The following is a 14,832-nucleotide window of genomic DNA, read 5'->3' on the forward strand; positions in this document are numbered from 1 at the left end:
GGGGGCATGTGTTATCACCAGAATTTGACCAAGTTGGAGGTGGGCCACGATCAAGATAAGCCTGAAGGTTATTTTTGGAGAGAACACGAAGATCGGCCTTTTATACCGAGTTGGGCTTAATTGCCCGTGTATCTGTAAAATATTAGATCGCATCTTAGTTTAGAAGTTAGAATCTTACTCGTGCACGGTTTGGTGCACGCCCACATTAGAAAGTCCACTGGACTATAAATATGTATCTAGGGTTTATGGAATAAACAACAACTCACGTTCAACCCAAAACAAACCAATCTCGGCGCATCTCCAACTCCTTCATCTCGAGGGTTTCAATCAGGTAAGCGACATGCTGCCTAGATCGCATCTTGCGATCTAGGCAGCACAAGCTCCACGTTGTTCATGCGTTGCTCGTACTGAAGCGTCTTTGATGGCGAGCAACGTAGTTATCATAGATGTGTTAGGGTTAGCATAGCTCTTCGTATAACATGCTTACGTAGTGCAGCCCTTGCATGTCTAGCCGCCCTCACGCCTATCTTAGGCGTGGGGGCGGCACCCTGCTTGTTCATCATCTAGTAGATCTGATCCGTTACGATTGCTCCTTGCTCTGCAAGGATTAGTTTAATATCTGCAATAGTTAGGCCTTACAAAGGGGTGGAGGATCCAGCGGCACGTAGGGTGGCGTTCGCAAGTCCTAAACAGGATGTTCCGAGGATCAACGTCATGTTGGTTTTTAGGCCTTGTTTAGGATCGGCTTATGAGCACCGTGCGTGGCCGCGAGGCCCAACCTGGAGTAGGATGATCCGATTATGCGGTGAAAACCCTAAATCGTCGTAGATCTCATTAGCTATATTTTGATCAAGCAGGATCACCAAGTATTCGTGCACCCCGTACGGATCATGGGTGAATCGGCTCTTTGAGCCGATTCACAGGATAACCTGAGAGCCGATCGAGGCTCGTATTTAATGTTTACGTGTATGCCATGCAGGAACTAAGCGAGGCATCCCCATCACCTTCCTGACCAGGTATAGGTCAGGTGGCACGCCCTTGCACTTCGCATCGCCGCGTGTGACCAGAAGAGCATTGCGGGCCGTCGCTCGGAGGGGTCTCAGCCAGCCGCAGCTCTAGGCTCTTCCCGGCTCTCCACTGTGTTGACAGGCCGCTGCCCGCCGGTGGGTTTTGGCAGTCAACAGCGTGCTGGACCGTGTGTTTGTCTCGTCCGGATGGGAGATCCTCTTCCCTCTTGCGACCCTACTGGCGGGGACCATCATTGGATTCGACCACTCTCTGCTTATTCTGAACTCCGGGGAGGAATTCAGAAAACGCAACCCCCGGTTTTTCTTCGAGATGGGGTGGCTTGACCGATCTAAGTTTGGGGACCTGGTGCACTCTAAGTGGCTCGACATTCAGGATCAGGGATTTGTTTTCCTTGACTCTATCGACGCCTGGTAGCACATGGCCATCGGCATCCGTCAATTCCTTAAAGGTTGGGGAGGTAACTTAGGAAGAGACGAGTGGGTTCCCAAGGAGAGCATCCTTTCTCAGATCCAAGCCTTGGATACCCTGGCTGATGGGCAAGGTCTCGATGATGATGGGTGGGCTCTTAGATACCATCTGGAGAGCCAACTCACCCACTTGGCTAGAGTGGAGGAGGCCTATTGGAAGCAACGTAGTCGACAAAACTGGATCCTCAAAGGCGATGCCAACACGGCTTACTTCCACGCCATGGCCAATGGACGCAAGCGCAAATGCCTTATCACTAGATTGGTCCATGAGAGGGAGACCATCTCCGACTCGGCGCTCCTCCAGCAGCATGTGCTCGGGTTCTACCAGGGCCTTATGGGAGCTGCTGGGGAACCCAGGCCGTTTAGGCTATCTCCGTTGGTCTGGCACACGCAGGGGCGGGTGTCACAGGTCGAGAATGACGGGTTGTTGCTAACCTTCACACCGTAGGAGTTGGATTCGGTTCTTGCTAGTATGAAGGTCGACACCGCCCCTGGTCCGGATGGGTTTCCGGTGATTTTCTTTAAGAAATTCTGGACCTTGACTAAACCCGACATCCTATCCATCCTTAATGACTATACTCTTGGGAGAGTGGATGTAGCGAGGCTTAACTTTGTGATCCTCACTCTCATCCCGAAAGTGCATGGTGCGGATGACATTCGCCAGTTTAGACCGATAGGCCTAATTAATGTGATCTTCAAATTTATTGCGAAAGCATACGCTACTCGGCTCTCCCCCATCGCCCACCGTACTATTAGCCGAGCGTAGTTGGCTTTCAGTAGAGGTAGGAATATCCATGAGGGTGTGGTCTCGCTTCAAGAGATCATCCATGAAACAAAGGCTAGGAGACTTCGGGGAGTCTTTCTTAAGCTGGATTTCGAGAAAGCTTACGATCGTGTGGATTGGGCCTTCCTTCGGTAAGTGCTTACCCGGAAGGGCTTTGACCCTGGGTGGGTCCATCGTGCCCTTGGTTTGGTCTCGGGGGGGGGGGGGGGGCAAACGGCTATTGCCCTAAACAGGGAAGTGGGCAATTTTTTCCAGAATGGGAGGGGTGTGGGGCAAGGCGACCCCCTCTCCCCCATCCTGTTTGACTTCACGGTAGACTCCTTAGACGCCATGCTCTCGGCGACCAAGGCGGCGGGGCACATTCAGGGGGTCGTGCCACACCTTATCCCGGGGGGGGGGGGGGTGTCACACCTGCAATATGCGGATGACACGATCATAATGATCCAACCAGAGGCGTTGGCGATTGCCAACCTTAAATTATTGCTCTTATGTTTTGAGTGCATGTCGGGGCTGCGCATCAATTTTCATAAGAGTGAGGTGATGACTGTTGGGGTTACTCAGGAGGAGCAACAACTGGTCGCGAATATGCTCAACTGCAAACTCGGATCCTTCCCCTTCATGTACCTAGGTCTGCCAATTAGTGATAGGGCCCTAGTGGTCAGTGATTGGGAGCCTCTTGGCTTAAAAGTCGGCAAGAGAGCGAATCCCTGGCTAGGCAAGTTCCTATCCTCGGCGGCTAGGCTAATTCTCACAAATGCCTGCCTGTCGAGCCTCCCCATGCATGCCATGGGAGTGTTCCTACTTGGTGACGGGGTGCACCAGGTTTTCAACAAGCACAGATCGCGCTTCTACTGGGAGGGCTCCGGTACGAAACGCAAGTACCATTGGGTGCATTGGGACGCGGTTTGTAAACCCAAATGCTTGGGAGGACTTGGGATCGTCGACACCAAACTTATGAACATCCGCCTGATGGCGAAGTGGATCTGGAGGCTGTATGCTGCTGAGCAGGGGCTTTGGGCAGACATCCTACACAATAAGTACCTACAAACCAAGGGCCTTCTGGTTGACTCGCATCAGAGTGGTTCCCAATTCTGGAACGCTATCCAGAAAATTAAACCTCTGTTCGGCTTGGGTGCACGTCATCGGGTGCGCAGCGGTACCTCCACCAGGCTTTGGGTAGACTGGTGGCAGGGGAGGGGTCCCCTCAAGGCCGACCCTCTATTCTCTGGCCCTAGACCCGGCGGTCTCGGTGGCTAGGGCGTACATGAGCGGAATTTGGCATATCCCCTTCCGGCAAGCGTTGGGGTGACGCGAGCGTTCGGAGTGGGTCGACCTCTTCAGGGCTCTAGGAGCCCCCGATTTTTCTCACGACCCGGATATCATATCCTAGGCGCTCGAACCCTCGGGGAGGTTTATGGTCTGGTCCCTTTATAGGAGACCATGTCAGGGGACACCGCGCAAGCACTTCGGAGAACTTTGGAAAGTCTCCGTGCCACTTAAGATTAGGGTTTTCTTATGGCAGCTGGTCAGAAAGCGACTACCTTATCGTGATAATATTCGCTCTAGAAAGGGTCCGTCAACGGGCAGATGTGCCATGTGTGATGAGTGGGAGGATACGAACCATATCTTCTTCTCTTGCTCGCTGGCGAGCTTTATGTGGAGCGCAGTACGGAGCTACTGGGCTGCTCCTGGAACCCCCGTTGTGTCGCCGCTATCTTTAGATCCCTTGACGGGTGCGTGGGTCAGACTAGACGCGTGTTCTCGACCTGTTGTGCGGCGTTGCTGTGGTCCTTGTGGAATCTGCGGAACAAGTTCTCCATCGAGGGCAAGTTTCCTTCGCAGCCGGCTGATGTTCTTTATAAAATGTCTATGTACCTACAGGTATGGAAGCTTGTGGCTAGGAGGCAGGATCGCGAGGCGCTGGAGATGACGATCGGGCAGATTCGCTCCCTTCATGCTGCGGTACGGGAGGATCCGGCACCGGTCTGAGTCTTCATCTACATCTGTATCGTCAGCTCTTAGGATCCCAGCTTGGGGGTTGGTGTCTCTTGGTTTTGTGTGTGGGTTTAGATGGGTCTGAGACCTGGACCTGTTCTGTTCTTTGTATGTGTGAACTCTGTTTGGTTGTTTCGACTTTGTATTCTGACGTGTGTGGTTTTATTAAGTTAAAGCAGGACTCGTCTTGAGCCTACCGTAAAAAAAAAGATTAAATGAGAGGCAGAATTATAGTCCATACTGATGGATAAAAAGAGGATATACCACGGAAATTCAATTCGGCTCCCGGGTGCGTATGCTCCCTCTACCAATAAAACATATTTTGAAGTGTGGAAAAATTTTGATAAAAAAATCTACATGTACATATCCATAATATATGTGTATGCGTCAAGTTTCACGAAAAAATAATATTTTTTGTGGCCTATGTAAAAAAGAGAAAACTTATCCTGTGAAAAGCATTGTTTTCAGCACTGAATTTTGTCTTTTTTACACACGTCACATGATAAGTTTATTTTTTATGAAACGACTTTGTGAGTGTGTAGCACGTGAAGATGTACGCGTGAATTTTTTGTTTCAATTTTTTTAAAATTTAAAATATGTGTAAGATGCATTTCAAAATATAGAGAGCATATGATCCCATGTTCCAAAACACCACTCCCGATATACCATTCCTTCACAAGGACAGCCCGGCGATATGGTGCAAGATTAAATGAGAGGCAGAATTAGAAGCCACAATGACGCCATGTGTAGATCATACACGGGCTGCCCATCATTATTTCAAGTATGCGGTATTACAAATCGAGTGAGGGGCTCACAATCTAATTTTCTTACAATTATGGTGACAAAGAGGTGAAGTATCAATAAAAATAATTATTTTATTAAAGCATTTGAGTATTTGTTTTTTCCTGATTCAACGTACGGGTATTTTTTCTAGTAATTAAAAATAGAAAGTAATACATATCTACAGATGGGTTGGTGCTACACCCTGTGCGTCTCCGCACCTCCTCCTAAACCAGAACGTCTTCCCCCAGATAACATGCACAGTCAAGCAGCTAATTCTTGACACAGGCGGGTAGACATAGTGAAACAATTCTTTGAACAGTAGGCACCGAAACAAAATTTCACACTTACAATACATCCTCCCTATTTAGTATTTAACCTCGCACATTAGCATCCATTTTCTGCCGTGCAACAGCCACGATAGTAGAAAGTGTCTGGTAATTAGCAATGTCCCCTCCACTGCCAGTAAGGAGCATACCCAGTTCCAGTTCTCTCATATCCTCCAGGGCACCTTGCAGTTTTGTGCTAGTGTTCTTGTTCTGGAATTCTGCGATGCAGTCTGGCTTGTGTTGCATCATCCATGTACATAACTTTGTCAAGGTCTTGATTATTATCAGATAATCAACTGAGGGACCCTCCCCTTCCAAGCTATCAACAGATTGGCCCTTGCACTGTTCTATTATATCGTTCAGTTTATCTACGAACTCACCCATGGCAAGAGGAATGTCTGCAAGTGCGGTATCAAAATCATCTGCACTGATCTTCAGTCGGTCACATATCTGCATGGCAAGGCCTAAGAAGGCTACCAGGGATATTCTTCTACCACCTACGAGCTGAGCAACAGCCGGCAAATTGTTACCAGGAGTGTTTCTGTTAGCAACACGAGAACGAGGAGCCCCGAGAAGACTGTTCAAGCGATGGAGTGCCCGAGTAAACGGAGGCTGGCCCAGGTTGTCCTGTGGAGTACCTCTCTGATTTGCGTTTGCTGCTTGTTGCTGGCCTGGGTTGTGCGGAGAACCCGCCTGATTTGTGTTTGCTGCTTGTTGCTGGCCTGAGTTCTGCTGTGGAGAACCCGCCTGATCTGCGTTTGCTGCTTGTTGCTGGCTCGGGTTGTGTTGTGGAGAACTCGCATGATTTGTGTTTGCTGCTTGGTCAACATCACATATAACTTTGAGCACCTGCCATGCCAAAAACATTTTAGTAAAGCCGAAACCTCTTACCCTAAGAACAAGGATGCATGAAAGAGATTTTAACAGCAATGCCATCAGGTAAAAAGGAAGAAAGGTCGTGCATAGGTACTAATTTTAAAATGAGGCGTGATAACATTCATTTGTCATTACATTTTTCCATATACAAAATCGGCAAGGCTGACGCTTTTTGTTGGATTTCCTCTATGGAGTACGCAAGGTCCCAACAATTTTACACGTGAAGAAAACAAAACCAAATAACACATGAATAGCTATATGAAAATACAGTGATGAAATCTGTAAAATGATCAAATTACATTTTAAATATTGATGATAAATTTCAACAATTTGATAATGTGGCGTTAGGCACAAGTGTTTTATTGTCTCAAAGGCCAACTGTTTGATTGACAGGTTAATCAATTCTTCTAGGTTTTATTATGTTTTGGGGTTTAAAATAACTAGGTTACTTTACATATCTTTTGATATAATTACTGTAAGGGAGACCTCCGCGGTATGATTGTTAGCACCAAGATTGTAACTCTGGTGGATCCAATCATGGCTCTGCGACTCCACCAACACACCAAGAGGTGTTTCTCAAGGTTAGTCTAGCTAGGTATATTATTATTATTTACTAACTGGAGGAAGCCCCCACGTTAATTTTGATACTAGTCTAGACATAATTATCCGTTCTATTAGCCTAATAAATATCAATAACGGTTGGATGAAAAGTCCTCGCATACGCGCATCTTTTCCTCCACTTCTGTTCCGGTGCTCCTCCCATGTAAAATTTTTAGGCGCGCAAAACACAACAACGATGGAGATTTTTTCATACATGTTTGTAAGCGAGAGCACGATTGTAATTTTAGTGTAGGTTCACCGTTCGTACAACCCTGTAAAGGTACATATGGCCTGTATTGTGTTGTACCTCATTTTTGTATGTATCTACGGTCACGTGCATCTACCGAAATAGAAAGGTCCTATAAAAATCTTGCTCACGTCACCTCTATTTTTTCTTACTCGACATACACATGCCGTATCAATACATACGGGTATACGTGGACTGGATATGGGTTTCGACGAACCCAACACAGAAAAAAAACAAGCGCATTATGACCCTCCAACTTTGTTTAGGGGGAGCACCACCGGAGCAGCCCTCCTTTTCCTCCGCGATCTTCCCTGATTCACACTAAGAAGAAAAAATAATACTCCCTCGGAGGGAGTAATATAAAGGAGCTTTCCCCTGAACGAGATCCAATCCGGCAGCCATGCCGTCCCCGATCGTACAAATAGAAGAGAAGTTCTCCAGGTGACCTATCCGCGTTGTGCGGATTGCTCGCCGGCGAGGCGGTAGCTACCCAAGTTTGCTTCTTTAAGATCATGTTCTTGCAGCCATCTAATGCAACTACGTCCGATCTTCCTCTGAGTTCAGAGATACTAGTAAAGACCATCCTCACGTACGCGCGCGCCTACAAGTTTCCGGTAAGATTGACAATTATTTCATGCTCTCACAGGTATTCTCCTTTGATCAAGTTTGACCATGGTGACCTTCCATTGTCTGCTGATTGACTGCGTGGATGTGCTTCGTCCGGGTTGAAGGAACGCATCCGATTAAAACATCAAAGAGGAATTTGGAGGAAACTCAGCAGTAAGTTATTCCTCATATCTTGCTTCTGTATAACAACGACAACTCCGATATAATTTGTCTGCATGTCTCTGTTAGGTTATCTATTTGTGGTTGTCCTCCTCAAAAAGATTTCAGATGATAATTCTCAACAATGCAGATCTCAATTTTTTATTCATTCCCAGGGCCCTAGGTTATAAAATATTTTGCTTTTAACAAAAAAAATGATTTAGTTCCACGACTATTAGCTATGTCTTCTCAAATCACAAATGAATCACACATGTGTATTGCATTCTTATCTGTTATAACATCAGGTTCTACTACATGAATTATGTTGTTCTGCAGCTTATCAGGTATACATGAGAAGTTTGATTGTTGTTAACCATGCGTGGAATCTAAGTTCTACCGCTTAATTAGAGAGATGAAGTTACGTTTGGCCACATAAAGTTAGTAGTCCTAGAAGTTTAAAGGTCTATAGGGTGTTTTTTTTTCCATCCAAAGCATAGAGCGTAAAGTTCATGGGATGTTCTAAGAAAAGAAGTTTATACCATTAGATACGCTTGACTAACTAGATGTAAAAAAAAAAAATGTTGGGTTATGAGAAAAAAAAAAGAGGAATCCATCGGGGGCACGGCTGTGCACACATACTAACTAAGAGGCTTAATCGGATACAAACGTACTAGAGAAACTCAATAAGATAGATGGTATATACACGTACCTGAAATTTGTAGTATCTGATATCCACGCACTAATAATTAGTTGAAAACAAATTTGAATTAGTTAGGCTTGAACTGAATGAAATTGGCGTAGCAACATATAATTGTCATAACTCCTTATTACCTAACTATAAGTCCGACTATCAATCGAGGTCATCATTAATAACAAACATATACTGCATAGGTTGCTTGATTATGACAAACTATTTAATTACTCCAAATATGAATGGTTGCAAGTTTCATAGAAGAAAATATATTTGTCAACCTATATTAATTTAATCCTCAAGGAAATCCGACTTATTTTTTAGGAAAAAATATTCAAAAGTCAACAGTTGAAGATAAACTATGTGCAATTAACACTTGAAACATACCTAACTAAAAATGCCTAATGGGTTAAAAACAAAACCTAGGAGCATCTCCGGCAGGCCCCTAAACAGACCCTCAAATGACTTTTGAGCCTGAGGCCGAAACATTAAGTTCAACAGAGCCTCTACTGAACCCCCGTTAAATATATCTAGGCCCCGAAAAATGGGCCATCTACTAAAGCCCACATCCATGGTTGCCTAGCTGACGGATAATTCTGCGACGCGCCATTTCGACTGAATCGACGACGCTGTCAGCCACCTTCAGGCGTCCCGGTACTCCGGCCTTCATCACGCGGATCCCATGTTTGTTCTCACGTGGGTGTAGACCATCTGGTATGGGCTTGAAAAATAGGGGCAGATCCGGAATATCATTGTTTGGCCTAGGGACGCCTGGTCACAAAATCTAGACCAGTAGATCAATTCCCTTTGGGGATTCATGCCAAAAAATAAACCTAGGTTCAGGTCCACTCATTTTCTAGATCTTAGAAAAAAACAGATTTGTAAGCTTTTTGAAAGTTCTTGAAAAGAATCACGCGCATATATATTGAGGTGAAACTTATCCATGTATTTTTTTCTTAAAATAATATGACCATCAACTATGTTTTTTTACAATGAGATGCTACAGTTTAAGTTTCAAAACTTATCGCTTACCTTATAAGTTTTATAAGTCACTTTGGTGTATCTAGGTTTCAAGAATCTGCTAGCCCGAAGCCCCGAATTGCGATCTAGTCTAGCGGCTATTATTTCAATAACAGACGTTCCCGGGTTCCAAATAACTATTCAATGCTAGCCCCCATTTGAACTTAAGCAGATTTTCGGAAATTTTATTGTACCGAACACCCGAACGGGGCCTTCATGGAGGTTGGTTTTACACTACATTGACGATTAGGATTGCGAATTGTTGTGTTGGATCGAACTTAGATACTACAGCAACCTAGTTTGAGACAAAATAAATAAATATATGGCAAATATTGTGCTGACAATACATTGTAGCAGCAAGCAGAACTGAATTGAAATTGTAACGAAGCTACATCTTGTGTATCTTTGTAATACTGTACACTCTTAGTGCTAATTTAACACTGAGCAAATAAATCATGACATTAAAGCATAAGTTTGTATTTTTTTTCCATGCTTCAAAGAGCTAGAACAGATCTCCATTAGCAATATGGCACCAAAGGGTTCCACTTACTGAGTGGCCTTATGTGACTATCTGGGTTTAGGTTATATACAATATGTGGTTAACCCATATATTCCAACACTTCTTAAATTCTTCCCTAAAAACACTTTGCATATCTAGAGACAGGTCTTCAAAGTTTACTGAAATTTCAGATTAAATTCACTAATTTATTTTATGTTTTGTCCAGTATTTTTAATTATATTCTCTATCCGAAGAATGTGATGCAGATGAGAAAGTTTATAAGATAAAATAAACTCGTGGCTATTTTTAATTATATTCTCCCTTCTGAATAGCTCTTTCATATCTATGAAGCATAGTTGTGTAATTTATGGAATACTAATAGGCCATTGAAAAAATAAGTTGGACATTTATATTTACTCTTACTTCATGTAGAATTGTTTTGACTGATTTGAGATGTTCCCTTTCTTCGTTGGAATTGGAATTTGCACAAAATTGCATCAGCAGCTGTGCTATGGCAGTTCGATATAACCTGTCCTCTGCCTTAGGAATCATAGCTGTGAGCAGCTCAACTGAAGTTCCTGTCTCTGTTGGGAAATTGATGATTGTCATACAATTAGCATTGTCCATCGCCAGTCCGGCCAATGCTGTTCCTGCAGTCTTCCTGAGTCCACGCTCATTATCAGCATCAAAGAAAATGTTTACCAAGACCTCGATGAATACAGATATGTTATCAAGTCCAATGGTAGCCCGAGTAGATATATCCAAATATAGCTCTGTAAGGATCCTGGTTGCTGGAACTTTTAGCTTGTTGTACATGTGGTCCCTTTGCAAGATTGGCCAGATATCGTTCACTGCTATCCCATTGCTACAAATATCTTCACGTATCCTTCCATTGGTTTCATCTGTGCCGCTGACAAGCATGCTCACTACCTCCAGGGCCTTCTCAGCTATTTCCATGGCGATACCATCATGTCCGGGGATCAAATACACTCTTATTTTGACTGGCGATATGATCTTGGAGAAGAGACCCTTGGAATCATATATCTGTTTGCAGTTGTCCGGATTAACAGCAAGCTTGGCAAGAATCATCAGGCCATGAATAATTAAAGGTTTACTTTCTGCTCCACTGGTAGTGCTGGAAGATCGAAGAGTTCCCTGATTGTCATCTGTGAGGCTGTCTTCTCCACTAGTATTACGGTGGCTCCAAAGAGTTCTCTGCTGGTTATTTCTGATGAGTTCTTTCCACCAAGCTGTTTGCCTTTCCATTAGTTGTTTAATGGAAATACAAAGTCCGCTGTTTTCTGCTCTATTGGTAGCACTAGCTGACTGAATAGTCCCCTGCTGGTCAATTGTGATGCCAATAGCTGTCTGATGGTCAATGTTGACACTGGCAGCTGTTGTTGATATTTTTGTAAAACAGGGATCAATCATGGAAGATATGGACTCCGTTGCTCCTGATATGTCAGCCAGGTGCAAGTTGCTAGCAAGATGTGCCACAATTTCTGCGATGCATATTTTTGTCCTCTGATCAGTGCGGCTCTTTGAGGTAACCATGTCAAGCAGCCTGGAAACACACAGCGGTGAGGATTGTATCTGGGATAGGGTTCTTGTTCTATGGTCCTCTTGTGATGCCAATGTATGTATCACCAAAACTGCATCAATATGGTCTCGACTGTAGTCAGATTTTATCAAGTCTGCGGCGAAGGAAGCCAGGTTCCTGTTGATGGTAGTCGACACCCCATTTTTTATGGCCGTGCTCAAGGTTTTGTCCATATATTTGTCAATCAATTCTCTCTTGTCCTCAAGTCTATACTTCAAGCTCAGGCGAATCGCAAGATAAGCACGTTGGAGCCTCAGAAACAACCAGATGATGAACAATCCACCTTGGAGAAGCACGAGAGCATAGAACAAGATGAGTGCACGGAACACGTTGGAGTTTTCGTGATGTCTCGACAGGAGGGCAACAAGACGATAAATGGAAAGTGATATGCAGCCTAACCCTGCGATCATAGGAACTGCAAGGACCAATACTGCTAAGAAGGCCATAATGGTTATGAAATCCCGTGCACTTCCGAGTGCAATCATGAGATAGTAAACGAAATTTCGGCCAGTTGCTTGGCCAGTCAACGGCCTTCTTCGCCCCCATGTCGAGTAGTGCTCGGCACCCAATTCAAGGAATGCGGGCGGAACTTGATTGAAAAATTCTGCCTCGGGGCTAACATTTATGCCCACGACCCTGTTGCTCAACACCGGCAAACCAATTACTCCATCTATTTGTATGAAGTAAAGTGCCATAAGAGGATGAAGATTGAGGAGGTACCTGGCTGTTTGTATGAAGACGATAACGGTGATGACCCAGAAATCAGCTCTCTGTAGAGAAGTGGAGAAACCGCCGAGCAGGACGACAGTCGCCCAGACTAAGGCGAGGGCGCCGAGCCCCGTGGCAAGGATCTGCACGAACAGCTCGGATACCATGCAGATGTTAAGCTGCAGCTCCGGTACCTCGTACGAGGGCGTATCTCCACTCGTTGCCCGTTCCAGTTCGAGCCCTCGAGCGCCTTGCAGCTGGAGTGCATCCTTAAGGACGACTACAAGTCGACCCGCCACACCCGACATCATCCCAACTATCAGCACCTGTGCCATTATGCTATCGTGGTCAGATCAACCAAGCAGTTTTGTTTGTTCTCTCCTCTATCAGCTGTTCTAGTCTTGTTCTTGTTGCTCTAGACGTTGCCTAGGAGGCCAGGAGTTCAAGGGAATATGGATGTATCTCCTCTTGAATGACCAGTCGTCGTGGCGCGTCTCAGCCTCAGCACTCGTTTCCGCGACTTTTCTTAGTGTGGGTGCTTTGCCCTACATTCGCTGTGTGTGGCCCTGCCGTTCCTCTGCTGTTCGCATCTCGTCCAAGTTGGAGGGTCCAACACGGTTCAGCAAGAAGTGGACATATTCAAATATGGCCCCTACTAAGTATATTTTTCTTATTTTGATACCTGTGCACGGCCTTCAAGGGTCATCCTCGCAAAGACGGTGCTCATGGCTACCGGTATATACCACGCCACGCCATCTCGCTGCCTAAATGGGCTCGGGATAGGATCAACAAGATTGCAAGGATCTTCGTTTGGGCGGGGGGGACGAGGGCGAGCATGCGGTCCAGGGGAAAGCACTGGTTAACTGAAAAACGGTGTGCATGCCGAAGATTCTTGGGGGACTGGGACTGCCGGATATCGAGAGATCTGGACGCACTCTGCGTCTGCGTTGGCTTTGGCTCCAATGGACTGATCCCGAGCGCACATGAACTAGTTCTAAACTACCCTGCGACAATGCTGACATGGCTCTCTTCAGGGCTTCTACCAAGATCACCATTGGCAACGGGGAGTTGGCCTCCTTCTGGCATGACAACTGGTTCGGACGGGGCCTCCTCTCCCTTTGGGCACCTAACCTCTTCAAAATTGCCTCCCGGCAAAATCGCACGGTTGCCAAAGAGATGAGCGATAACAACTGGATTCGCTCCGTCACCACGATTAGTACGCCTACCCAGCTGGCTCAATATTTAGAGCTATGGGATATCATCCAATCCATTACCCTCATCCCCGAGCAACCGGACTCCATCTCATGGACCCTCACTTCCGATGCGACTTACAGTGCATCCGCTTACAATGCTCAGTTCTTCGGTGGTCACGCTAGATTCCACTCCACGAAGATCTAGGCTTCCCACGCCGAGCCCAAGTGCAAGATGTTTGGATGGCTCACCCTCCACGGAAAGTTGTGCATTGCGGATATGCTCGCCATCAGGGGTTGGCCCCATGATCCCCTATGTCCTTTATGTCTTCGCGCGCCCAAGACGGCCGACCACCTCTGCAAAGACTGCCCATACACTATGGCCATATGGAACCTGGTGAAATCCCAGGACAACGATGGGTGACAATCGCCTTGATTACCACTCCATTTCAGAGTGGTAGGAGGCCATGATCGACGAAAATCCTAAGAAGGATCAGAAACGCATCAGCGGCCGCTTCTTATACGTGCTCTGGAATGCGTGGAAGGAACGGAACAGGCGCATCTCCACTGTACGATGGCTCACCTACCGGGACGTGGCGGATATCACGAGGGAAGACATCCTTCAGAGGGACCGCTCCATAACTGGCTTCGGGCCGGCTATCCCGGCCGAACCGGACTAGTTTCTCCCTTTTTTTTATTTTTACCATTGGTGGTTTTCGTGGGCATATTTCCACCATAATCTAAATATGCCCTCGTGTACAGTTTGGTCGGTTTTCCCCTCTTGCTTCCTGCCAGTTGCTCTAAAAAAATACCTGTGAGATTTAAGAATCCAGGAATATCGCTCTCCTACCTCAGAGCGGGTGATCCCTCCACCCCCACCTCCCTCTCCGCTCGCCGTGGCGCCCACCCCTCCCCTGCCGGCCACCACTCCGGCACCGGCCCCACCTCCCCCTCCTCTCCCTCCATTTCCCCTAAAGATGGAGACTGCGGCTCTGATGGATCCCCGCACGCTCGCAAACTCGGAGGAAGGGAGGTAAAACCATTTATGGGATAGCGCCAGAGCTTTTCGCTCTAATTCCGAAGCATGCTCGGATGCGCCGGAGCTTTTTTAGAATCCTCAAATTTCAAAACAAAAATAGAGTTCTGGGACGTTTTGTTGGCTGCAACAAACAAATTCAAATATATCCGTGGCACACCGTGTCCTCTCCTCTGGCTCCCTCATGCCGCGGGAGACGACGCCGCCACCTCGAGC

The 14,832-nt window shown here is 46.3% G+C and overlaps 3 protein-coding genes across 3 annotated transcripts; 2 read left to right on the forward strand and 1 right to left on the reverse strand.

Moving 5' to 3' along the window:
• The first annotated feature begins 2,781 nt into the window (after window positions 1-2,781).
• On the forward strand, window positions 2,782-3,537 carry LOC139831439 (uncharacterized mitochondrial protein AtMg00310-like). Its single transcript, XM_071820718.1, has one exon. It carries the CDS (start codon window positions 2,782-2,784, stop codon window positions 3,535-3,537), a length of 756 nt encoding a protein of 251 aa, XP_071676819.1.
• Window positions 3,538-5,231: 1,694 nt separating this feature from the next.
• LOC127298690 (uncharacterized) lies at window positions 5,232-12,798 on the reverse strand. The gene is made up of 3 exons (XM_051328531.2): window positions 12,403-12,798; window positions 10,506-12,318; window positions 5,232-6,233 (listed from the first exon to the last, which is right to left on the reverse strand). Exons 1-3 carry the CDS (start codon window positions 12,723-12,725, stop codon window positions 5,430-5,432), a joined length of 2,940 nt encoding a protein of 979 aa, XP_051184491.1. The 5' UTR covers window positions 12,726-12,798; the 3' UTR covers window positions 5,232-5,429.
• Window positions 12,799-13,410: 612 nt separating this feature from the next.
• On the forward strand, window positions 13,411-13,788 carry LOC127303134 (uncharacterized). Its single transcript, XM_051333909.1, has one exon. It carries the CDS (start codon window positions 13,411-13,413, stop codon window positions 13,786-13,788), a length of 378 nt encoding a protein of 125 aa, XP_051189869.1.
• Window positions 13,789-14,832: the final 1,044 nt, after the last annotated feature.

The sequence above is a fragment of the Lolium perenne genome, chromosome 5 (assembly GCF_019359855.2).
Source record: "Lolium perenne isolate Kyuss_39 chromosome 5, Kyuss_2.0, whole genome shotgun sequence".
NCBI classification, from domain to species: Eukaryota; Viridiplantae; Streptophyta; class Magnoliopsida; order Poales; family Poaceae; genus Lolium; species Lolium perenne.

What these genes read in the sequence shown, in the direction of transcription:
- LOC139831439 (XM_071820718.1), top strand. Translation starts at nt 2,782, where the DNA reads ATGTCGGGGCTGCGCATCAATTTTCATAAGAGTGAGGTGATGACTGTT.
- LOC127303134 (XM_051333909.1), top strand. Translation starts at nt 13,411, where the DNA reads ATGGCTCTCTTCAGGGCTTCTACCAAGATCACCATTGGCAACGGGGAG.
- LOC127298690 (XM_051328531.2), bottom strand. Translation starts at nt 12,725, where the DNA reads ATGGCACAGGTGCTGATAGTTGGGATGATGTCGGGTGTGGCGGGTCGA. An exon ending in GTCTTCATACAAACAGCCAG is followed by an intron (nt 12,319 to 12,402) that starts GTACCTCCTCAA and finishes GTTGAGCAACAG; the next exon opens with GGTCGTGGGCATAAATGTTA. An exon ending in TCAAAACAATTCTACATGAA is followed by an intron (nt 6,234 to 10,505) that starts GTAAGAGTAAAT and finishes TTGGCATGGCAG; the next exon opens with GTGCTCAAAGTTATATGTGA.